The sequence below is a fragment of the Ricinus communis genome, chromosome 10 (assembly GCF_019578655.1).
Source record: "Ricinus communis isolate WT05 ecotype wild-type chromosome 10, ASM1957865v1, whole genome shotgun sequence".
NCBI lineage: Eukaryota > Viridiplantae > Streptophyta > Magnoliopsida > Malpighiales > Euphorbiaceae > Ricinus > Ricinus communis.
In genome coordinates, this window is record NC_063265.1 from 3,634,301 (window position 1) to 3,660,572 (window position 26,272).

Genomic DNA, 26,272 nt, shown 5'->3' on the forward strand with positions numbered 1-26,272 from the left:
CAATGGAATTTGAAAAGATTAAAACATCATCTATGTAGACAATGCAGAACTTTGAAAATAGATTAAAAATGTCATTCATGATTCTCCTTCCAAAGCTTGCTGCAGCCCAAACCGAAGAAGATTTCCTACAACTTATAAAACAGTTGTCTGAGACAGCTTCTTCTAAAGGCAAATCCAAAGCCTCATCATCATCCTCTTCCAGTGCTAGTACTGCTGCATTCGATTTGGATGATCCAGCGGGAGACGATTGTTATGGGATACTCAAAATCTCATAAATATTATCTCCTCCTTTAAAAGCCCATGGGTTAAAACCCAGAAATGGTAGCCCAAGGTTATTTTTGTTGGGCCTAAAAGCCCACACTAAAGCCCAGTAAAAGAAAAGAAAAAGAAAAAGAAAAGAAAAAAAAAGAAAAAGAAAAGAAAAGAAAAGAAAAGACAAAAGACAAAAGAAAAAGAAAAGTCAAAAAAGCAAAAGATTCCTTCAAAGCATGGCCGACAACTTTCTCAAAAGACGGTTGGCATTATCAAAAGACTCCAAAGCATGTGAAGCATCTCCACAAGACTCCAAAGACAAGTGGAATCATTTCTACTCCACGAAGCAAAGCATCCAAAGCCCGTGACAAGTATCCAAAGCTCCAAGACCTCTATATAGAGGAGTCCTCCTTCTTCATACCTCAGAACTTAGAACTTAGAAGAACTTAGAAAGAAGAGCTCTTCTGTTATCTCGTTCTCACAGAAGATATTAGAGTGAAAAGAGTGAGTAAGAGAGAGAGAGAAATCTTGTAACTCCTCTTGTAAGTCTATATTTTCTTCTGTTTCAAAGTTTTACAAAGTTGTATGTTTGTTTAAAGCTTTCAAAGTTGTTTATATGTTCATGTTCAAAGTCTGTTATTATTAATAAAGCAATTCAAAGTTTATCTTCTTTATCTATCTTCTTCTTCTTTCCCCATCATCAAGCGTATGCTCTGTGCTTGCCTCGTAAGAGGGTTTAATAAAAATTTGTATGTTGGTATTTTTGTAAATAAATATGTCGGTCAGGGGTATTTATGTAATTATATATTTTCAATAATTCGGATTTGGCCCAAATTAATTAGTTAAGGGTTTAATTGAAAGGATAAAGAAAAGTTTAGGGGTTAAATTGAAATTTTTTCTGGATGGAATTGTAAGTAATTAAGAAAGTTGAGGGACCAAATTGTAATAAGGAAAAGTTCAGGGGTCAATTGTCGATATAGAAGAAAGGAAAGAAGAGAGTGTAGGGGAGAGAAGAAGTCGGGGGGATGAAGAGGGAGGCTCAGTCCATGGCGGGTGTTTCCGGCCCTCGGTGAAGAGAGTGTGCCCAGTGCGATGGAGATGGTGGCGGTAGCCAGCAGCGTCGGCAGGCGGCAGAATCACGTGAGGAGAGGCAGCGGGATCCGAGTGTCGTTCCGGCCGTTTCCGACCAATCTCGGTGGCGATCGGCTCCCCTTGGAGAGAGCTTCCTTTTGGTGGCAGCGGCGTCGGTTTTGGTGGCCGGAGGAGAGAGTTCCGGCGAAGTGGTGACAGCCGTGTTTTCCGGCTTTTCCGGCGAGCTCCGGCGGAGGATGGACGATCAGAGGACTTATTCTGACTCTCCTCAGCTCAAGCTTCGCAATGGCACTGGTTTCGTGGCGATCGGGCTCCGTTTGCAAATCGACGGCCGAGATCGTTCGCAAATATCTCCGAACGATCGGGTGTCAGATCGGAAAATCGGAAGCGGGGATCTTCATCAGCGCATCGTTGTGAGTCCGATGGTGTGTTCAGTCGTCGATCGGACTCCGGCGGCCGGAGGCGAGTCGACCGAGCGATCGAGCATCTCGGTAATTTTCTCTGGCCCGTTGATCTTGGAAATCCTTTGATTTTAAATTGTGCTTATTATTTTGTGTTGAGTATTTAATATTTGTGAGTAAAAAATAATTGTCTGTCAGTTTGTCTGCCTCGTATTTTGTGTTGTGTGGCGGAGTCGGGAAATAATGAAAGTTTGGGGACCCGACTCCCGTTGTTTGATTGTTGAATATTTGAAGTATTTTTCTGGCAGGTCCTGGACCCGTTTTTACGGGGGGGTAATGTCCGTGTTGTAGGGGAGGTTCTGCCGGATTTTCGGTAAAATTCTCCCGAGTCGAGATTCTTAGACAGTCAGTCCTAGGAATCTAGACCTAGGGTCAATTGTAATTGTTTTAACATAATTGATAAATTGTTTTCCGTCATTAGATGATCTGTCTGTTCAGCTCGCTCCAACCGAGGCACCAGAGCAGAGCTAGGAGGTCGCCCAATTCTATGAGTTAAAGTCATATAATCTCTACACTATTGCCAAACCTAACTTTATATACTATCTTGAAATTCATATTTAATATGAATATTAGTATCGCAATATAAATAATTTCATTTAATTATTACTTACTAAGATTAATTTCAATATTGTTACTAGTAATATTATATCGCTATTTTGATAGTTAATGTTATATTCACACAAATGTTATTATTATTTTTCCACATCTCGCACGTTGTTTCCTCGAAATTCTGATTCTTTATTTTGATATGTGTTTAATAATTTAGCTAGACCATAATCATTATTATTTTTGTTGAATGTGATTTGGAATGAGGCTTTAGTAGAACATGCCACCTGGTGGGTTGCATCAGGACCGCGTGCGCACGGTAATGATCAAAGACAGGTAATAAGGTTATTATGGATGTGTTTGCCCTGATCAAGCATTGCTCTCTGGGCTGAGTTCAGTTGATTGTCGGAGTTAAGGTCCCTGATTGAGCAACGCTCTCTGGGCGCCGGCTTAGTAGGAATTCAAGTGTTCAGGCCGGAGTTAAGGTCCCTGATCGAGCTACGCTCTCTAGGCGCCGACTTATTTAAAATTCAAGTGTTCAGGCTGGAGGTAAGGACCCTGATCGAGCTTGCTCTCTGGCGCCAGACCTGTTGGATTAAGAGAGCCGAAAGGCTACTAGAATTTGGGGTTAGGGTTCTACTGAGCCACTCGTCCCATAAAAGTAAAAATATATTTTATTTATTTATTTATTTATTATGGTATGATTATAATATGATTTGTATATACGTGCATGGTTGATATACTGATTCGAATGATTAATATTTTTTTGTGAAGACTGCAATAGTTTCTAAATTATTTGATTTTAACTCATTCTCGAGACTGACAGTCTCAATTTTTTTTTTTTTCAGATGCGTGACTGTTAGTGTTCCCGCGACTCTTATTCGATTACCCGACTCCATCATCGGATGATGTATTTGATTTGGTATGTAAATTGGTAAATCTTAAATTCTCCGCAGTAGTAATAGTAGATATATCAGTTGTAAATTTTCTGAGTTTTGGGTCTCGCCTAGTTCTTCTGGCAGACCTATTTAATTATGTAAAATGTAGCTATTAAGAATTTGTGGCTTTAATAATATTAATTTAAGATGAGATTTGATTGAGTTAGTGAGTGTCAGGCTTACTACGGGATTCGGTGGCCTTACGCCTATCCATTCCCTAGTGCCGGTCACGGGTCCACAGAGTGGATCGTGACAGTTTTATTAATTAATAATATTTTAAAATATAGACATTTAAATTTTATCAGTGATAATATTTGAAAAGATGAATAATATCTCATGTTAATTTATTAATATTCTAATGTAAGTTGCTGCATGTTTAAATAAATAAGACTCAATAATGCTGGTGTCATATAATATCGAATAATGAATAACTATTTTTATTAATATTTTATAAATCAAAACCTGCTAAAATCTTAAAACCTTTTTAGTAAGTTAGAATGAGACTCAATGGCTAGAACTCCAAAAGGTGATGCTCGCATTATATGACACCGAAAAATGATTCACAAATAACATATAAAATATAATAATTTTTATTTTCATTTCCTGACCTAAACAAGAAGAAGACACAAAATGGATTAAGAAGGTATTCGAAAGTTATTTAAAGTTTGGAATGACCTCAGGTTCAGGATAGAGCTCAACTCTTCTAAATGGTGTCTATGTGGTATACTCTGCATTTATTTTGACATAATCGTAACTCAAGTCACAGCCCCATGCCTTTCCGATGCCTGATCCATCACCTGTGAGAGAACCAAAAAAAATACGTTATTCACAAAATATAGAAACATCATCTTTAAACTATATATTAAATACGTTTTAGTTATATATTACTAAGTTATAAACTACAAAAACAACTTATGTTTTATTTCTTTTATAAAATTCAACTTGTTAAAAATATTAATCTGAATTTGAACTTTTAGAACTAGACTTCATTATATTTAATAATCGAAAAAGTCTAATCATATTACTAAATTAAATTAAATTAATAAACGCTATCGAATATGCAACCAACACCACATTTCAGAGGCTTACCTACAGAAATGTAAATTTTAACAGTACCATGGGTCTCTCCAGCCATCTTGAGATATTTACTAGCAGCAGGCCTGCAAAGCACCAGTTATCATACTTAAATATGTCAATAGATGGAAATAATATATTGGAGTACAGGATACATATGTTGCCATACTAAAATGAGAGCTGAAGAGAGATGCATGTCCTAGGTAGTATTCCTTCTTTTAATTGCACAAGGTAACATAGAGTTCACCTATCAAATGCAAGTGGTTGGCCATTATCCATCAGCAAAATATCCCCAAGCAAAATGCGCAGCTTGTTCTGGTGGAAAGGAATCCCTGCATAGCCAGCAGCAGCAGCAATCCGCCCCCAATTTGGATCTCTTCCATAAACAGCAGCCTGCCAGAATCATTGGGTAAATTAGACGAAGCCAAACTGAAGCATTAAAAAGATGTCTGTAAAGAATTATGCCTTGACAAGTGAAGAAGATGCCACGGAGCGTGCAATCTTTGCTGCCTTCACCTCGCTCTCTGTCCCTGCCACTGTGACCTAATGCATCCAAATCAGAGTTAGCTAAGAATTTCGTAGTCCTCATGATGAATGGATTTCGTCCTAATCGAGTTAAGTAATCAATTTGATTCCTACTTGTTCCAAGTTGTATTTCTTAGTTGGGATATGCATGCTTGATCATGTGCTCAACATTGGTTTTGTATTAGTTAGATGTCATATCCAAAACAACTTCAATTCTAGTAGAATTCGAGTTTCATAGTCTTTTTAGCACCTTAGATCAAGTGAGGAGATTTTACAGCATATCAAGCATGAATAGTCTTTTAAATTAGAAGCAGACCTCAATAAGGCAGGTAGCTCCCTCCCCATCCCAAGCTATTGATTTGGCAAGACCTTGCATTACCTGAATAGTGATGTTTCAATATTCAGAAAAAGTAAATCACCCGGCTTAAATTAGTAACATCATAAGGTCCCAAGTAATCACTGGTAAACTTGTGATCCTGGTACAAAGTATACCCAAATATTACAAGCTGGTTTACATATTAATAGGTAGCGAACATATTTAGATAGGCAACATTATAGCCAATATAGCAGAATAACATAAAGCTTAACAATGAAGTAGGTTTGAATTAAAAATGAGAAGAACATAGAAATAGGTTGTGGTAGTGAACATATAACTAATGTTCCTGTCTGAAGGAAGAACATCACACAAATAAAGTTACATGTTAAAGCTTATTGCACAAGAAGATTCAGGATTTTAGGTAGTTGTGGTTCAAGCATTAAGATAAATTTTGGAAGAATATACAATGACAAAAGATAACGACAGCCAAGCTTACAGCATCAAGACACGCTTGAAGTTGAATGGCCCGGGTGCAGTCAATAGATGATATTGACATTGATCCAGATAGTCCACTAGCCAAAGCAATGACTGTATCATTGGTACTAGTATCTCCATCTACCTGTGGTAAAATCAATTTGAACCAGCTAAATACAATTAGAAACACAAACCTGGAGGTGGAGATCAACCAAATGAATCATAAAAACAAATTGCATTTTGATTGCTGTAAGCAAGAATATCTTAAGTTTTAACATGGAGAGAGATCATTTGATTGTACAGATGTATGTACAATGAACATTTATTTATATGGAAGGCTAGTAAAATATGCGCACAACTGAAAGATAGGGGGAAACAATTGCACGGAAGGTCTATACAAAAGAAGAGTTGTTTCAAGTAAAAGCTAAGACCAGGGATGTAGAAAACATTAAAAAGAAAATCATGCAGAAACATTAGGAATGTTAAATCCAAGTAGCTTTGTGGCTAACTTCAAATCCATACTGAAATGACATTCTTAATGCTATTATCATCAGAACAAACCTCTTGTAAGTGGCAGAATATAGTTTCCAAATTCCTCTATCCAATTAAATAGTCAATATCTAGACAAATTTGACATTGTTAAGCCTTATAGTTCATCTTTCAGCAATATGGACAAAGTAAAGGATGTCAAACTTCACTACAATGCCAACTTACTGAAACCAGTAGTTGGCCTTTTGAAACAGATGGAATAATGTAACATACAGTTATTTGGTTGAAACTCCGGTTTACAGCAGTTTGCACCATCTTTCTCCAAACATCAGTTTGAACAAGGGCATCAGTCGTTATCACCTGAAACATGTAAAGTTATTAAAGATGGAAAGAAAAAATGCGCAGTTATGAGAAAAATCAAGAGAGAAGCAGAATAGCCATACGCCAAGCATAGTTGCCATATTTGGGTGGATCATCCCAGAACCTTTGGCCATCCCCCCAACTCGTATATTTATACCTCCAATCTGATATATCAACAAAATGTTAATAGAACTATTTGTTTGCAGCGACTTCCAATACAATAATTCTCAAAGGTCATTATTCTCGAGATATTGTGGTTCTTTAGAGTTGATATTTTGCTCGACTGAGTGGAACAATAGATTTGAACAGAAAGAAAAACTGGAGGTAATAACTTCAAAAATAACACCTTTAGCACTTTAAAATGATCAATCTAGAGAATAAACTACATCAAACGTCATAAGAATTGATTCAAGAATTTTCCTGCTTTCTCGAGGACCATGATCTACATATTAGCATTCAAGCAATGAGAAATGGCACTCTTATGTTGATGATCTATTACACATGTAAAGCCCCAATTTAACAATGGACAGAGTGAGAAATCCATAGAAGTATCATGCCTTCCAAATTCAAGTATCAGATATCCAAGATGAGGTCACACATAGAGGTTTCATGCGAAAGTAAAATTTTCATACTTGGGACTCAATTGCCACACTCTTGCTCACAAGGTCAGTAGTTGTGATTGCCACTGCTGCTGAACCTGCCCTGCATATCCGTTCTAGAGGTTAGATCATGACCTAATCTGAAGATAATTCGGAGCTATGTCATAACACATGAAAGGAAAATAAGCAACAAGTTAAATGACAGGATCACGGAAATTACCCCTCAACAGATGATGTGAGCGAGTTAACTAATGTTGGAAGTGCATTTAGAAGGGCATCCTGAGAATGTCATCATCAAATGTGAATATGGTGCAAGATATGGAAAGAATATGACCAATATAACAAGAATCTTCACCTTTTTTATTCTTTGACCAATCACACCAGTAGATTCAATCAACACTTCCTCTCGCTTCACTTTAAGCATCTGGAAATAAAAGTACAAAAAGGGATGGACGCAAATCACAGCAGAGAAGATATCAATAATGTTGAGATGTTCAACTTTTAACATTGTGTACCATAGCAACGGTATCAGCACATTCTAGCACATCCTGGTAACCTGCATCACCCTGGATATGATTGGAAGAAGTTTAAAAAAAGAATTGTACATTGGTACCTAACTGTACTTCAATAAAGAAAGGGTAATAATACTGACGCAGACTGAAGGCATGCAGTCGCTTCTAAGTATATAGCAATAGGAAAGAATTGCATGCAGTAAATCTAACAAAGCTCACCGTTGCTGCATTTGCTTGACCAGCATTAATCAAGACTGCACGTGCCTGATGCATAATTGAGCCATCAGAGTATGCTCTATAAATACTTTAAGAACTTTTGTTCACTTCACAAACTAAAAATAGCACAAAACATGCAGAATGATACTCATGAATACCGTTTGGGAAATATCCAATGCATGTTTACAGTACAAGACAGGTGCAGCAGCAACCATATTTGTAGTGAATGACCCTGAATAGAGAGAACGTGGAATATTTAAGAGGTTGAAATATCATTATCAACTAAATACACTTCGTTGTTTGTTGCCAAAGCAGTTGCACTAGAAACAATTTATATAAGACATGCAGCTGAAAAAAAATCCAGGAGGATGATAATTTCACTATACATCATTGTAAAATCACTAAAGCATAGTCCACAGTCTCAAATGCACCAAAACAAAATCTGACCTGCAGCTGCAGCATCAACATCACAAGTGACAAGTGCAAGATCAGGTTTCTCTCCTTTGGCACGTAATCCACCATAGATGCCAACCGCTTTGAATCCCTTTGCGGCCGTTACTCCTCCGGGAATCTAATGCACAATCCTCAAATTAAATCAAATTATCCGGGATGACTCTATGAACAATTCATTCACCCTATACTAACTATGAACTATCCAGATAGAAAAAAGATTGATTGAAAAGAGGCATTAGATTCTAGCCACAAGTACATGAATCAGTGACAAATTAAAACATGATTCTCTAGACTTACAGAATGATACTGTCAATCTCAACTGTATGCACTGAACAAAAGATAATCTCATTATCAAAAGCATCTAACTTTCATCACAAAAAAAAGGTGTCACCTGGTTCCAAGGGCCTTCTGGGATCAAAATGGGAGCAGCTGGGATATAATTGGAAGCCTCATTAACACTTGAAGCAAGTGCAAACACTTTGAATTCCCTCTTACTCATACCAAACGGCCTCAAAGTCTGAGAAAAGGACACAAAATTTAGGAAACCTGAATAACTGAAACCAGAAGTCTTGAACTTGAGTAAGATTTTTATTCGATACTAAAATGAAGCAATCAGATTGAAAGAGGAAAAAGAAAAAAGAGTGACCCACTAACCTTAGAACTGTGAAGGTCTGGGAATTTGATGGAAACAAAATGAGGAGCACATGTGTACATTGTTTATGAATTTGCAAAAGCAGTTGATACAATACAAACAATGAGTAGAGGGCTTTTGTGTTGTGTCTGTGTGGAGGTTTTAAGCACAGTTGGACTGATTGATGTTCCTATTCTTCTTGTTCTTTGTCCTGTAAAAAAGGCAATCGAATACAAATCTTATGCTATGCCCATGCGCCCCCTCAATTGCAATAATATGGGCTTGGGTTGGCCCATCCTATTAATTCGTGTGCTAACTAAGTTATACACCCATCGTGTAGTATTGACCAGAAGATGTCTCCCTGCTGCCCTTTGGAAATTTGAATTGGGTTTGGGATCGATAGACCTACCGCGCACAGTGCCCGCCCAGGATACAGTCTTAGTCTGAGAAGCTGAGTAGCCGGTTCTGCTGGTTTGAATCGGAGCTCAAGCTACACCTTGACTTAGACAGTGATTTCTTTCTTGTCATGCATGCACATTTCCACTTCCAAGAAACCAGCAAGAACTTGCTACAAGAATTCAGAGATATAAAAAAGTCATAATCATGAATGTACACCATAAAATAATAGATCGAAAAATAAAAAGAACCCAACTGACATTTTTCCTTTTTAATCTTGTTCAAGCAAGAAATTAGAGGAAGAAGAAAGAAGAAAATTTGAAAAATGGTGAATCAAAGAACCTAGTAAAGTAAACGGGCGGCTGCAATTTGAAAAAAGGAATAGTAAGTCTAAAAATCTTAGCCTTACGGGAAGAAAAAACCTAGACTTCCCATAGTAAGTAACCATTTAAATTTTAAACCTTAGTAATCGTATAAAAAAATACTTTAATTAATCCAATAGCGTGTATATAATATGATAAGTTCTGTCTGATACACTTTACAATTTTTAAATTAATAAATTAATTATTTTTACACTCATAAATCTTATTATATTATATATCAAATATTCTTAACTTTAACCTAGTATTGTAAATAATTTCGGAGTAGGTACAATGTGTTTTTGCAGTTGACATTAAAGCTTGAATAAAATTCTGAGCTGAATCATCATAGTAACTGTTAGTCACTTGTTGCATCTACCAGCTTATTCTGCGATCAGCCAGATCTGCCACTCTATTTTCTATACCCTTCTTGTATAAATTGCTCTAATTAGCTTAGTTTAGCCCTTATTTTTGAACATCAATGTGGACTTTTACTGAAGCAGAAGTTTAATGTTCTTCTCATCTATTTTGATGATAAAATGGGCACTCTCTAGACAATATCTCCATTTACCACCATCAAAGAGAATAGCCAGAAACTTTTTCCCATAAATAAAAAGGTCATAATTTCTTTAGCCAACAGTTTTAGTGATATAAGCTATTGGTCTTTGAGATTGCATCAGAATTGCTCCAATTTCTTTTGTATTAGCATCTGCCTCTAGTAGAAATAGAGTAGTGAAATTGAGAACTAGCACTGGGCTAGTGCTCATTGCTTGATGCTTAACAGTTAACAGGCAGCAAAAAGCAAGTTCCAGCACATTAAAAGTTCAGCTAAATAGAAATACAGGATCCTAGTATTTGGACCCAAAATAAATCCACCAAAAGGGTCGTTATATTAATGCTTGCTTGCGGCAAATCACCTAATAACTTCCCCAACCTAGCATGTACTCGCTTAATCTTGTATATAGAATTTGAGCAACTTTTTCCCTAAATAACAAAATTGAGAATAACTTGCAGCACAATCATCCACACCATCCAATAGTCCTATTAATTTTATAACCGGTTTCAGAAGTCTCAGGTTGTGGTGGAGGTGGCGGTGGCAGTCTCTGTTCCCTTGGCTTGGCAGGGTCGACAAAGATCACCCATCCATCCAAAAATTTGGCATTCATTCCTTCTCTGGCTTTCTCAGCTTCTTCTATTGTTGCATATGTGATAAAACCGAAGCCCTTCGATCTTCCAGAGGCCCTGTCAATTATGACTTTTGCTAAAGAACCAGAAAGGCAGGAAATTAAGATGAAAAACATCTGAGCATATACAATGATCACATACGAAGCAAAATAATATCATTTACCATCAACAAGCTGGCCAAAGGGAGAAAATGCCTCTTTAAGCTTCTCATCTGTTGTTAGTCTCGAGAGGCCTGTTCATTGACCATAGCAAAATAGTCATCTTGTCTCCGTAGAATCACAGATTTCATATTCAACTTAATCTCATAGATACATGGCTAAACATCGGAAACTGCATTCCTCATAGAACATACCGCATACTAGTGGCATTTCTATTACCAATGTGTGCACTGAAAACTAGCATGGTTTTTATAATATATGCCCATGATCTACAGTCCCTAGTGCACAGAGACTAACATCTAAAACAGGTTGAGCAATGGGATGGGGCTTAGGGTTTGAAGTTAAATATTAGCAGTACTTTGGTGGCATGAAATGTTTATTTAGTGGCTGGAACTATAGGACCAGCAAGCGGCTTAGAATTAAACCCTTCTGATGATAAATTTGGTGCAAACATATTGGGAAATAACCTGGTTTTAGTTATGCATTTGTTACCCAACAACCCCTTAGAGGAAGGGCCAAGCAAGGGGGAGAACAAGTCAGAGAAATGGAGGTTTTATGCAATGGACAGTACTGGAAGCAATGTAGCAACCTAAATAGTCTCAACATTCTCATAATAATACATTCTAATGATGCTTGAACCACATGAATACAAGAATAAAATAGGAATTAAGATCCAACATAAGACAGATAAGAGATCACAACAGAAACCTAGAAACACATCAAGACTAAATTTAAGATCCACAGTAACATATGCAAAAGAAAGTCCACAAATCAGTTTTCATGAACGTGAAATGATAATGGTCATTTAGAGCCACCAATATCCCCAAATCTTAGACAAGAGCATAAGACCTAATTAAAAACTTAAGTTTAAGGAGGTTGAGAACAAAATTAAAACCTAAATTGAGTGCATTCTGGAACACTAGCAGGCAACTAGAATTTCCGTTTCTTGGTAAACGAATTATATTCCAACTAGGTTCACTGATACTGATTGTCTTTCTCATATTATGTATAAAACGAAGCAAAATAATAAATTGTGTAAAATAGTATAACCGATTTGATGGATAACAGCAAAAAGAAAATATAGGAAAGAGAAAATAATCTAAATTTGGGGGTCAGTTACCGCTGACAAAAAGCCTAGGACAAGTGAGGGTTGAGTGGAAACGGGTCAAAAAGAGAGCCGGAGAAGCTGGCAATGATGATGATGATCCGAACAGACCTCGTCGAATGATTGATGAGAATGCCATCGGGTAAATTCAATGGATGGCGTTCACTTGAGAAATGGAGTATCTATCTCGGACTTTCTTCTTGGGGTTACGTTCAGCTGTTGAACCCTGAGAAAAACCCTCCTTTGCAGTCTTTTTTTTTTCTTTAATTTATTTAGAATCTTCCAGAAGAAAGCCGCCATTTAGACGACCAATTTTAGGTCGACTATTTGGTGTAATATGATACTCATATGATAAAAATTTCACTTTCGATAAAAAAATAAAATTAATATCTTAAAAGAAGTTTGTATAATTTATTACTTTTATTGATTAAAAAAATAATTTATTATTCTATAAATAATTTTTTTATCTAATAATTATTTTTAAATTTAATGCTATAATATTATACATGATTTGATAGTATCTCGGACGTACTCTTTGTATAAGTTAAAATTAATCAATAAAAAGTAGTATTAGATGCTTTAAATGTGACATCTCACTTAATTAATTATCTAATTTTTATTTTTTATTTGTAAAAAAAGACATAAAAAATTAATTCAAGAACTGTAGATGATGGGATGGTAGGGATCTCTTCTAGCTTAACTAAAGTTTTAAATTCTAACATTAGATATGCAACTGCATTAAAATTTTTAAAAATCTTGTGTAGAAATATCGACCTGAAAAAAAGTCATGCAAGGTTTATATTTTGTGCCAGTTTGATATTACTTTTCGCAATTTATTTTTTATTTTCTATTTTGTATTGCTAATTTTAAATTTTATTCTTAGGAAAAAGAAAAGCAAACTAAATTACACTTTAGTGAATATAAGTTCCAGACATTAGTAAATTTCGTTTGCACTCCCTTCCAAAACCCCAATAATTCAAGCCACTAATTAAACTAATTAAATTTTGATATTCATATGATATAAAATTATTTAACTATGGTAAATTTAATTTAATAGGACCGTTTCAAATGTATACATGTAAATTTAGCTGCTTATATATTCGTATGCCTTTTCAGCTCTTGGCTGCTTGGCTTGAAATGTCTATTCCGAATTAAATTTAAGCTACCATATCTACACTTCTATTCCTCTTGTTTATAAATCAAATTAGAAAGTCCCGTCAACGACAAAAATTTCTCAAAGAAAACCAGGTAAAAAATATAATTAATAAGAAAGTCAATATGACATTCAATATTATCAACTCAATAATACTTGTGGACTCAAAATTATAAATTAACAACACAATCGTTAAGGTGTTATATATGGAAAGGATTTTCTTTCTTTTCTTTTCTTTTTTCTGAACGACAAATATGCGAAAATATTTCCCTTTTCAACTTCCACATCAACGTAATTTACCGTTCAACAGGCAGTGGGGTGACAAATAAGTAGATAAAATAGCAAAAATCAAATAACTACAACATTTTTTTGGCACTACAGTTCAGATAGAAAGGATATTTTGCTTGCACAAAACATTTGAGCTACAAGAAGGAAGTTAGATTTTTATGGGCTTTATGCAGCTTATGCATGCATTATAAAAGGTCAGCACGCATTCATATTCTCTTTACATTCGCTAGTCTTTGCTTCCCTCCTGTTGCTTCCAATTCTAGGTTTGTACAAGAAAACTATCTCCAATTACACTTTATGATGGCTGCTGGCCCAAAACAAAAATAGCAGCAACATTTCAGGAAAAGATTAGAAAAATGAAACCTAACTTTCATCATTTTTTTCCCTATATAATTCTAGCCAACGAGCCAAAGCTGCTACTCGTTCATCAGAGGCACCTCCTTCTCCAGCATTGATGTGCCCTTGAATATGGTTAACTGCAGCTCCCTTGTATACTGTGACAGCTGCATAAACATCAGTTCATTTGTATCAGTACTTCAAGAGTCTGCTAACATGCTGAATCCGTTGCTAAAATTAGCCTAACAAACCATTTGTCAAGTTGCAGTACCACGCATGTTAGATAATTCAAACCTGTTTCTAGGTAAGACTTCAGTTTCATTTATTTTAAAAAAATATATGCAAAAAGCCAAAAAGCCAAAAACCCATCACATTTCAAGTGCATACTATTTTTTATCGCAGCCAAAGCATGTAATCTCATGTTTCCCTAGTTTCGCATCAGATTTTGTAACTTTGTTTATCCAATATAGAACCAAGAAGTACAACTTTCAAGTTTTATTATTCATAAAATCTCCAGCGAAAGATGGAACTTACTTGTTCCTCGGTCATTTTTCTGAAGCCAAATCTTCTTGTCCAGATTGACTCGGCTTCCTCAGCTGCCGGTAGCACCAGCTTTACCACATTCAGAGAGCACAGTAACCTCTCAATGCATGAGAACAGTGCTTGGAAGTAACCCTGGAAATAAGATTGCAAGAATTGGTGAGATTTAATTTGGAAGCTCAAGAACCACAGAAATAAAACTAAACAGGTTAACTTAAGCACTTACTTTTCCTTGATGTTCTCGACTTGTAGCCACTAGAGGGAGCTCAGCAACATCCCTACCAAAAATCCTAAGAAGACCAGCTGATACAACAACATTCCTGTGGATGCATCAAACATACAATTTTAAATATTAAATACTATGCTTGATAAACTAATCTAACATATATACATATACATATACATATACATATATATATATATATATATATATATATAATCAAGCATATATACATATACATATACATATATATATATATATATATATATATATAGAGAGAGAGAGAGAGAGAGAGAGCAGCATAGGCAACCTACTTTACAAGTAATAGCACACAGTACATTCCACCAAATTCTTGCCCAGAAATATTTCTCCTGCAAAAAGTCCAAATATAACTAAATATACAAGATATATAAGTTGAGTTTAGAGTAACTCCAATAGGAAGAGACAGAAATGCTACGAGAGCCTCAAAGTGATCGTGATCATGTTTGAATAAAAAATAACCTCAAGGAATCCTCATACAGTTGTAAATCAATTCAAAGAAAAGAAATCGGAAAGTTGAAAGATAAAAAGCCAAAAAAATAAATTGGCAATAAAAGATGAAAACACATTTTTCCTTCACCTCAGAAGCCAATTAAAATGCAAAGATGATTTTTTTTCCATGAAGATGAGAAATACATGAAAATTGGAAAATACTAATGAATCTTTGATCTCTCTTTCCAATTTGAGCCGGAAAGGAAAGAGGGATGCCCCATTATTATTCCTTTCCCACATCCATCCAACCAAAATGAAAGAAACCAGCACTCTTCATTTATTTTCCAACCTCCAATGTCGCTCATCTCTCTCAAGCAAGCCTTAGAGAAATACACCTCCGCAGAATAAGAATATTATGATTATGCAAAATCTACCTCCTCTTACGAGTGATACCCTAGTCCTATCATGACCTAATCTGCACTGGACTTGAGGTTCCTATAATTGAGCACTAAATTAAATATAAAAAATAAATATAAAGCAACAATAATGAATGGAAAATTACCCATAGACCATAACAGGAATCAGATCACGCCCAGATTTTGCAACAATGGGATCAAAACACTCCTGCCATAACAACAGAACACATATATAAGCAACAAATTCAAACTTAATGATTAGATGAAGTTACAGTCCGTTTGGTACACGAATTCATAATCTTTAGGATTAGACTTAATCCTAGGCTTACTTAAGCCATAGGATTGCTTATATTAAATATTGTTTGGTACAAGTATTTTAATCCATAGGATTAATTAATCCTATTTTTGTAATCCTACGATTAGTAGGATTAGTTAACTAGATAAATAAATTGTTATAATAATCAAATTACTGAAACACCTTTTACCCTATATATAAAACTTGAATCTCCTAATTTTTCTCTTTTTCTTTCTCTCAAAACATCTTCTAAATTTGTTCATATAGTCTACATCAACTTTTGGCTTGAACTACCACTTTTTGCTCTAGCGTTTATAAATTATGGATTAGTAATCCCATTAGATATGACTTACTAAAAACATAGGGAGCTTGGTTTTTTATAAGACTTATCATATAGGTTAGTTAAGCCATTGGGATTGTTAAGCCCACCCTTTAGCATATGTACTAAACATAGTGTATTTATTAATACCGTGGCTTAGTTAAGCAATGTACCAAACGGACTGTTAATGATATATCCAGTAAGCAACTCATGGAATAAGAAAACAACATAAGTAAAAATGTAAAAGAGCAGTACAAATGAATCATGTCCATCAACAGAAAAGAAGATGCTTCCTCTTTATAAATGGATTTAATTCATGCCTTGGGAATATACACTTTTCTTTTCTATGATAATTTCATATGATTAATATGGAAAGCAAAATCGAACTATGATCATTTCACATCATAGATTATCATCAGGTTTGTAGTTTTGATTGAACTAAATGTAGACACCAAAATATTAAACTTCCTTCCCTTGTAGAAACGAAAAAAATCTAACTCTACCAAACATTATTATAAGTTGGATGGGATGTAGGAGAGGAATGACATGAAAAGGAAAGAATCAGGTCAACAGGTGGTTTACATATTACAGGTAAGGTGGGTATGTAAGCCATGCAAATTGTCGTATAAACAACGAAACGAACTGAATGACAATCTACTAGTTGGTGCTTCTAGAAAGAGTAAGTTCAGCTTCTAAATTCACATGTAGATAATTGATTGATACTACAGTATGACTTTTCTTCATAAAAAATTAACTACAGTTTTTATAATAGACATATTAACTTTTCTTTGCTCCCCCAAGGAAGGAGTAAAGTAGCAAAACTAACAAACATATTTGAAATAGCAACATTGAGAACCAAGCACAGCAGAAACACCCAGTATGAACAATTGACAGAGCTATAAAAAAGCTTGTTTCTGTTTCTTAAAAGAAATAAGTCGTATTGATGTGTTAGGTACCGAATTAATATAGCCCTTCATCTTCAAAACATGTTACAGTTTTCCCTACACAGACATCTATTCTTATATGCTCTCAAGAAAGGAGTAAAGATACAGTCCGAACAATGGCCAGAGATATCAATTTATTGGTGCCATGAAGTGCACTTTCTGGTATAAAAGGCTTACAAAAGGGTCTGAAGCCACAAATAAATAATCTACCAATGGGAATGAGCAGTAGTTAGAAATTCAATTCACAACCCCAGGCAGCCCAAAAAAACAAAGTAAATGCTAAAATTATTGCTCTTCACGTAGAAAGAAGAAGCAAGAAATAAAACAGGGTATCAACAACTTACTCGAAAAATTGCAGCAGCTGCAGACAACAAAGAAAGATCTTCTTGGTAGCGACTTTTTCCCATTAGAATTCGCCATTGAAAGTCATTTGCTTGTCCATCAATATATAATCCTTTCTCAGCATGCTTTCCAGTGATGATATTCAGCTGCAAAGAAGGAATCATCTGTACTCCACTGGAAACAAAATTCTGTAAAGCCTCATAGATCCTATTGCAGTCATTAGAACAGAACCAGTTATCCTTGGGGATCTCCTGTGCTCATATATCAAAACAAAAGTTAGCAAGTTTATTAATTGAGTTGTAAATTAAACTTAAGATCATAGGTTTTTTCATAAAGAAAAAACTTAAGATTAGAGGCTTACTTTTAGATCACACAGTCCATTGTCACGCAAGCAACCAACATGGAACTCCCTCTCACACTGAAATAGAGTATGAAGGTTATGAACTTAAATATTAGCAATTTAAAAAATAGCCATGTGCGAATGCTAAAAAAGGAAGCATAAAAACATACTTGATCACAAAGGATGACTGTTCGGTCATTGAAGGTATGGGTGCTAAAATCATGAGCTCTGATAAACATTATTAAAAAAAGAAAAAGACAACGCGTAAGGAAGTATAATCAATGAAAAGGAGCAACTCAATTATATACTAAATTTAAGAAGACAACATAAATAGAAGCCAATAAATAGTTCCTATCAAAGAGTAACTTCGGAACATGAAACAATAGAAAGCCTATTCTGATTCAGTATAGAATATACATAAGAAATTTTAAAAGTGCCGGGGTAAGAACACTAGAATTTGCATAGAAGATCAGAAAGGTCAGCCGTAAGCTCTATTGATTCCATTATCTTGTAAATATTTCCTCTTTTCTCCATGAACTGTAAGCCCTTGGTACCCAGAATCTTATTTCTTCACTCATGATAAAGGAGGAAAGTTTTAATTTCTTTTTATCCAGTGAAATTTTAAAATCACATTATTTACCCAGCAAATTATATATGATTTAGAAAACTAACTTGTCACTTGATATTTGCAAAAACCTAGATTTAACTGAAAAATAGCGGAGGAACTAACCTGCAAAAAACACAACCACCAACTTCATACTCCGGAGTTTTAACAACTCGAGTCAACCGAATAACAATTGATCTAGAAAAATTTCCTCCATGTCCAAACTTATTACAGTTCGGACAATGCCAAACATCACTGGGGACATACTTTAAACCCAAACATACTGCCACAGAAAGAGATAGAATTCAATTAAAAAGAAATAAAGAGGCCTCTACCGTAGACATATCTAATGAATGGAAACAATATTTGGAATGCTTGAGAATACCAGAGTAATCAATAACCAACAAGAACTCATGATTTTTGTCGGGAATGAAATGAAATATCTAGAAAACCATGGCATCAACCATAAAAAAAAGAAAATTATTAAATAATGACACAGCTAAGAAAATTTTACCTAGATGAAAAGCCCGAGGGCAACTCTCGCAGAATATTAGGTCCCCTCCATCACCGCATTCTGCACACATATCATCACTTAATCCAGTGGTAAGGTTTTGCCCATTTGCCAATGATGTAGCTATATCATGGAGGGTGAGCCCATTAGAAGTATAGATGTGTCGATAGCTGCCCAAGGATGTCAAGAAGTTTATTAGAATTAGCAATCCAATAAAATCCATGATGTCTAACTACCTCTAAAGGCTACTTACGGTTGACGCCTGGCAGCCATTCCAGCATGTGCTTCAAATTGAGATGGGCTAATCTGTTCCCCAATAAAGTAATGCCACAATTACAAGGTGAGGAGAGAAGCCTCCTAAGATCAACTGAATTCCAGGTCCAATATGAGTAGATTAATGATCCTTACCTCTCTGTCGCAGCAACTACAGACTATACCATTTCCCTGTTTGTAACCGGCCAACATTTTCTGGAACAACATACCATTTAAATGTTTACCAACCATATGTCTCAACATAAGAAGTTTCATATTTTCAGAAAGACATTATTCAATTATCAAATTACTCACTTGTCCTTTGATATAGTACGCCAATTCAGCCCCATCTGGAAGACCATTTGGCATGAAAAGCAAGCGATGAAGATCATTATCCCTACCGACATAGGGAAACAAATTCCAGGTTATAAAATTCAGGGGAAGTTAAAGTTCCATAGCATAAGAGAAAACAGGACAACAAAAAAATAAATAAATCAAGAACCTTCTTCTGGTGCCTCCCTCATTTGTTTTCTTTGGGTGAGAAAGTGAGCTTGGTCTGCAAAACAAAAGTAGCACAAATGTAAGGACCAGAACAGTCTATACACATTTTTCATTTGTTAGGGAGGCTCCCCAAACTTTTGGCTGCTAGCACTCTTCCTCTCATATAAGCCACATCCCAGGAAAGATATTAAAAAAGGAGAAGAAAAGAAAAACAGAGAGAGCAAGAGAACCTCCTAAAAGCACGTTTATGCTCTTCTGAAGAGTCCATATATTTTTGTCGTCTAAAGGGGTTGCTATGCACAAAGGAGCTACAAGGTGGGCAGCCGCTTTCTTCTAAACCTTGACTGGAGTAACTGCAAGTTAGAAGATGGCACCATCACCCAAGGAGGCAATGACCAAAAAATAACACTTTGGCCACCACCATACACAAATTTGGGAGTTATCAAAGAAAAAAGGCCCTTTTCCTAATCCAAATTTCTCCCATTAAGACCATTTTAACATATTTGTCATCTTCAGTTTCTTGATTTTTGTATGACATGTTTGATCTTAATAAATGGAAGAAGTCTCAGCACATAAATGAAAGAAGTCTTCATGCCCCTTTAGCACTTAAAGTGAAACTGCTTTACAGGGAAATTCACCCTGATGGATGCTATTGCAGTGAGCTGCTTTAAACTACTATTAGTTGTTTTGCAGTCTTTACAGTCAAACATTAATCTACTTTATAATAATTCTCTTAGTGTCCTTCAATTCTGAAGTCTCAAGATAGTATTTCCCTCAACAAAGACAACATGCAGACCTTTAAAATTCCTTTCACCTAATCTCCTCATCTGGCTGTACAGTGTTCAAGGAAGAAAGAAAGCTTGGCTCTCTCTACAAATGATTCAGGGAGAAATGAGAGAAGGTTGTGTTTTGAACTTAGGTTCCGTATGATTAATGCACAGGCACTGTGAGACTCCAATTTTCAGAAAATCAATTTCATTTACCCCTCTCATTCAGCTGGACAGTTCTTAAAGAAAAGAAAGAGCTTGAACCCATCTTGACATGCCTTAGGGAGAAGGGAATCAGGTCAGGTTGCCTACTAGATCGGTCACTTAAAATTTCTTTTAACAAATATAATTTTCACATAAGCGAGAATGATAAGAGAACAGGAAAGAGTTGCCATTTAAACCTAGTTTACTGAGACATAACAGTGAGCATGTACTTAATTTTTGCAAAATTAGATTCACCAATCCTTCTTATTAAGCCAAAGAGGAAGTAGATTTTATTGAGTATTTTAATAAAGTATTCAAAAATCTTTTGTGAGAACGTCAAGTCAAACAAATAAAGAATTCACATGAGCCACTTGGGATGATTATTTCAGGAAGTAACCTGGAAATGGCTTGAAGGTAAATTGCAGAAGAGAGAGAGAAGAAGAAGAAGAAAAAGAAGAATTGAAGCATTCAACTAATAAGCTCACTGAGAGTGGATAAAAGTTGTAAATTATTACCTCCCAAGTGAATGAGGTGAATATGGGAGCATGCTGTAACATTTCTCATCTGCCCCAATTATTCCATTGCATTGATGAAGACTAGCTGCATACAGATTTACACTTTAGGTCAGAATAGGCAGAAAATTCATGTGTTGGGCAATATATAATATAACTTTTTATTCCCCTAGGGTTTCTTCACTTGGTTAAAAAAAGTTATTAAAAAGTTACATAATGGAAGAAATTCATTGCGGCACCAAAATGCACGAAGAAAATAAAGATAAAAAATAAATCACCTTTCCAAACCTGGAAGAACTCCTCATTTATGGATGAACCGGCCGCGTCTTTTATCACTTCATCCACAGCGCCAAGCGGTGCTGCTTTTAGTTCCTGAATAATGCTACAAATTGGTTTCCCATTCTCCAGGTATATGTGATTGTTCGGGTGTCTAGTTTTAGCACCAGCATGCAGCTCAAACTCATAGGCAGTCAGAACCTGCTTATTTACCATTCATCAACTAGTTATGAAGATTGCACAACAGAAATGCCATCGAGAGACATTTTTATGTTAGAAAAAACTATAGTGGAGTTTTAACTACAAGAGGCCAACTTACTCTCGAGAAATTACACGATGGACAGCCACACAAGTATCCACCACCGTCTATAATTCCATATAACTCTCGCTGGAAAAACATTTTATGTAAAATGCATAAGACTGATATTACAAAAAATGCAGATTAACACCGTACAGAAAGCAAGATTTTGAAATAAGCCTTACCTGCGGAGAGATATACTTCACCCGAGCTCCATCAAGTATACCTGTTGATAACAATTTCTTGACATTTGAAGGGAAAGTATTGGGAAGAACCTTCTTAGACATCTTCAACTCCATGTTGGGAGCACAGAAATATCTATCTCCAGTTTCAGGCATTTCTGTACCTGAATCAACCCAAGAAAATTCTCTACTACGAGACGGAGATAGTTCTTGATTAAGACGAGTATCATAATCCTCTTTTCTTTTGCTAAACTTAAAAGTAATCTTTCTAATTCCAGTTGTACTAGCATGCTTAGGAATCTCTAATACAACATGAGATGTAGAAACAGAATCACAATCGCCATTACAAATAGACGCATTATTGTTCTCACTGCTATGTTCACTTGAGGGACACGAATTCCCCGAAATAGTGGAAGTGACCTCACCCCCAACACCACCTAACTGATTAGCAGTAGCCAATTCTTCTGTTGGTTGGCTAGTGATGTCATGCCAACTTGATGATGACGCATTGTTGTTATTGTTCTCTTTCGGAGAAATTATAGGATTGGAAACTTCAGATTTTATGTCCTCATTCGATTCTTTTGCTTGTTTCTTGTTAGGGAACGACTCCGTTTCTGTGTCATTATCTATTAGAAACTGATGGTCTCTCTTCAATTCAGTTCCTGACGTATTATTATCATTCTCTGTAGTGATGTCTACACAAACTGCAGCTTCTCCCATTGACAATCTCCAAACTCACGACTACCACAATCCCAAAACCATATCAGCAGCATTCAAAAGTGCAAATAACAAGAAAGCTAATCAAAACCCTAACTTTCAACAGTCAAATGGATTTCAAATTTCCAAATAACTTCTAAAAGAAACCGCTCTGTTATAATCCAATCAAATTCAAAGAACCAAGAATCCTCCGAAACATGCACCTCTACAAAGAGTGGAGAATCAATTCAAAATCTTGCAAACCGAATCGAGAGAGTTTCTAGATCGAAACGAATGCAGAAGTGTATATTTATATAAAAGAAATATATGGATACAGATCTTGCAGATCTAAAGATATTTACGGAGAAAAAGGAGGTTTGAATTAGAAGAGAGAAAAACGGAAATTTGGTAATTAGGGTTAGGGTTTGATTTTTAATTTCTGTTAAGAAAAACGAAAAATACAGCGGGAACGTTGAGAGCGGCAAAAAAACCAGAGAGAAGAAGAAAAGCTTTTCTTCGCGGTCCAGATTTCAACTTTTCTTTAACAAAGGGGAGATAATACAGTCTCGTTGATGAGACATCACATAACCGCTTTTTCTTTTTTCCTTTTTTTTATAATATCTGAAAATAAAACAGAAACATTAATAATAATAAGAAAAATGTACATTTCCACCCCTAACATTTAGGCTGAGGAACGGATTCACCCTTAATCTATTTTTTGGAACAAATAACTTAAAATAACTTTTTATGATTATTTTGGCATTTCATTACCGAAAAAGAATAAACTTCCATTCCTTAAAAACTTAGGTGACAAATTTTTTTTTTTTTGACTTTTATTATAAGTGAGACCAAAACAAATGTATTTGGTTCAGATACATAAATTAATTTCTGCATTTATATAAAAATTTTACTCAAATTTATATATTGATTCACATAATTTATTTATTATCTTTGCTATAAAAAATCATCAGTGTTTGCCGACTAAAACACTATAATACCCAAACTGTATCACTAAATAAACAACTTAGGATGAATAGTTTTTTAAAACTTGAAAAACTAAGTGAATAAAAAAAATAAACAAGGAATACAATGTTTGAATGTTTATTGTATATCATAAGAATAATAAAACAAGGAATACAAATCAATAGGTTCAAAATTGAAATGAAATCGGTGAGCATCCTTTTTATTTAAATTTTTAAAGAGAATAAAAAAAGAACAAAAAATAACATAAAAGAAAAATAAAAAGAAGAAACAAACTTATATGCTAAATAAATATTATTGCATCGATTCCTCTAACAGTTGCTAAATTACCAATATCTCCAACTTCTTGGCTTAGAATTTGATATAGCAGGATCAACATTATTTCATGCTATGTTTGATATAGTGCAGATCATCAAGTGATACCCAGTTTTCTTTTAACATCAAAATTTTTTGTTGCATTAAAACGAAAAACAATGCCACCAGTAAAGCAAGCATTACCCTTTTGCAATGCACTTGAATTCTCTCTAGATTCTTCTTTGGTTTGCCATGGTTATATTGAAGTAGATGAGAAATTGAAAATGTGTTTGTTTTGAAATTGAAAGTGGATTCTTTTGGGTCTTTTTGGGCTAACAGTGGTGCTTGATGAAAAATTAAATGAAACTGATTTATTATAAACAATACAAAGATTGATTATTCTTCTTTGTTTCTCATGAGTTTTCTTTTTATTTGATTTGTTGATAGTTGATGATAGAGAGTTTGATGCGGGAATGGTTGATCAAAGGCAAAGATAGAAATGGTGTCAATATTGAAGATAAAGACGATGTTTTAATTAATTTTTGATAAAAGAAAATAATTATATTAATAAAAATAGAGAATTAAAATTAAAATTTTATTCAAAATGGATTCCACTTCTAATAAAAGTCAAAAGAAATTTTTCCATGTTAGTTTATTTATTTCATTTTATGAGGTTTTAAAATGATCAAATACATAATTTTTTAAGTTATTTGCCCCAAAAAATAGAGTAAGGACCAATTCGCTCTTCGGCCTAAATTTTAGGGGCGAAATTGCACCTCTTCCCATAATAATTAAATAATAAAAAAGGAAAAAGGAAGTCTATTGTTGATGTTAATGCTTCCGCTGGTGTGATGATATTGGGAAGATACGAGAAGACAAGTGGATAAACAAAGGTGGGACCTCTTCTTTTATCAAGATTTCAGTTTCATCCACCTGTTCCGTTATGATTTTGCCACGTGGCGTATCTCGTCGATTCTTTTTCTAGAAAACAAGTTGGATACACCGTACACGGCGTGAAGTGTGATTGGTGGATTTGCATATAAGGAAACGTGAAGTGTTGAATGAAGTATCACGGGCTTCCGACTGGTTTGGATTGTGAAAAGGCTTATATGGGCCTAGGCCCCAGGCCTATAAGTTCATTTTCATCAGCCATTAGGCTTATTTGATGGGAAGTCATTGCCGAAATTGACCATTGCTATTAATTTGATTTTTTGAAATGTCAAAATCGATTTTCATATCAGAATATACATTTCTTTTTCTAAAAATAGCGATATTTGGATCTGGACACCCATTCTTAAATTGTCTCACTTTCCGACTATTTCCAATTATTTTAATATTAATTTCCTTGTGCTTTTAACAAGATCAACATAGTTAAAAGAATATATATTTTTTAAATTTATCATTTAAAAAAATATATTTTAAACTTATTACTCCATTAAACCAAATCGGATTTAATCAACCGTCTAAACTTGTTAAAAGATTATTCTACTGATATTGATACTAAATAACTATCACTTATCAAAAATAGTATAGAAATAATTATACGTATAACGCACATGAAATTTAAAAATCGTAAGCTAAATAAGAAATTATCATATATGTTAAAACATAAGTTATCAAATCTTGATCTACATGTGATTTTTCTTTTCCTTTTGCAGGTTTTATCAGTCTCACCTAACTTTAATAAATCTTTTTTATTTCAAAAAAAAAAAACTTTCAAAAATCTTTTAAAGAGAAAAACAAAGGGAAAGAAAATAAATCAAATTTGGAAAGTCAATTAAAAAGCACCAATAGAAAAGAAACGCATGGAAGAAGCAGAGGAGGAGAAGGGTGGGGGGAGGGGACATAATAAAAAAAAGTACATAAAAAGTGTAAAATGGGTAGATTCATGTAACGCTCATAAATCTAGGATATGGATAATCATTCACCTAACTCCTTAATTTATAAAAACCCATATTTACTACAGCTTTTATAAGAAAACCCTACCCTTCTCCTTTCTCTTCTTACTTACCAATACATATATTCTCTCTCAGGCCACCACCACCGACAAACAAGCAGGGAAATAAAAGAGAATGTCTGAAAGACAGAATCGTCACAGGAGAAGGCCATCACAGAGTGTCATCATTTCATTCTCGGAGGAGGACCTTTCTGCACCTCCTCTTTCGGATGATAATAATGGTGGACGAGACAAGGCTGCACTGGCGCCACCACCACTACCACCGCAGCAGCAGTTGCAGATTCGGACCAACCCACTACCTCCTTCAGTAGCAGCTATGGAGGGAGTGGCGGTGGCCAAAGATGATAAGAGAGTGACGGGTGTTCCAAATTAATGGGATTTGTTTTTCTTTTTATTGTTAGTTTCAATTTAATTTAATATTTGGTTGCTTGT

At 35.0% G+C, this 26,272-nt stretch overlaps 3 protein-coding genes across 7 annotated transcripts; all 3 read right to left on the bottom strand.

Moving 5' to 3' along the window:
- Positions 1-3,801: 3,801 nt before the first annotated feature.
- On the bottom strand, positions 3,802-9,781 carry LOC8269377 (arginine biosynthesis bifunctional protein ArgJ, chloroplastic). 3 transcript variants are annotated; one of them, XM_015726699.3, is made up of 19 exons: positions 9,677-9,781; positions 9,348-9,506; positions 8,962-9,149; positions 8,699-8,824; positions 8,302-8,425; positions 8,013-8,086; positions 7,858-7,902; positions 7,642-7,692; positions 7,482-7,550; positions 7,347-7,405; positions 7,160-7,229; positions 6,611-6,691; positions 6,441-6,527; positions 5,701-5,823; positions 5,205-5,267; positions 4,829-4,906; positions 4,611-4,756; positions 4,379-4,449; positions 3,802-4,086 (listed from the first exon to the last, which is right to left on the bottom strand). In XM_015726699.3, the coding sequence occupies exons 3-19, from the start codon at positions 9,019-9,021 to the stop codon at positions 4,004-4,006; spliced, it is 1,410 nt and encodes a 469-aa protein (XP_015582185.1). In that variant the 5' UTR covers positions 9,022-9,149; positions 9,348-9,506; positions 9,677-9,781; the 3' UTR covers positions 3,802-4,003. The 3 variants fall into 3 exon arrangements, with proteins under 3 accessions (XP_015582185.1, XP_002531335.1, XP_048226147.1); XM_002531289.4 differs by having other exon boundaries at positions 9,595-9,747; XM_048370190.1 differs by having other exon boundaries at positions 8,962-9,506; positions 9,595-9,747.
- Positions 9,782-10,364: 583 nt separating this feature from the next.
- Positions 10,365-12,425, bottom strand: LOC8269378 (organelle RRM domain-containing protein 2, mitochondrial). The gene is made up of 3 exons (XM_002531290.4): positions 12,157-12,425; positions 11,042-11,110; positions 10,365-10,954 (listed from the first exon to the last, which is right to left on the bottom strand). The coding sequence occupies exons 1-3, from the start codon at positions 12,278-12,280 to the stop codon at positions 10,713-10,715; spliced, it is 435 nt and encodes a 144-aa protein (XP_002531336.1). The 5' UTR covers positions 12,281-12,425; the 3' UTR covers positions 10,365-10,712.
- A 1,250-nt stretch (positions 12,426-13,675) lies between these two features.
- Positions 13,676-23,201, bottom strand: LOC8269385. 3 transcript variants are annotated; one of them, XM_048380208.1, is made up of 19 exons: positions 21,916-23,201; positions 21,752-21,820; positions 21,435-21,633; positions 21,160-21,244; positions 19,904-20,017; positions 19,675-19,728; positions 19,488-19,569; positions 19,329-19,388; positions 19,174-19,226; positions 18,924-19,090; positions 18,536-18,692; positions 17,976-18,033; positions 17,827-17,883; positions 17,468-17,716; positions 15,712-15,773; positions 14,993-15,049; positions 14,685-14,778; positions 14,453-14,593; positions 13,676-14,085 (listed from the first exon to the last, which is right to left on the bottom strand). In XM_048380208.1, the coding sequence occupies exons 1-19, from the start codon at positions 22,630-22,632 to the stop codon at positions 13,999-14,001; spliced, it is 2,562 nt and encodes an 853-aa protein (XP_048236165.1). In that variant the 5' UTR covers positions 22,633-23,201; the 3' UTR covers positions 13,676-13,998. The 3 variants fall into 3 exon arrangements, with proteins under 3 accessions (XP_048236165.1, XP_002531337.1, XP_015582186.1); XM_002531291.4 differs by having other exon boundaries at positions 19,904-20,026; XM_015726700.3 differs by lacking the exon at positions 19,904-20,017 and having other exon boundaries at positions 21,916-23,199.
- Positions 23,202-26,272: the final 3,071 nt, after the last annotated feature.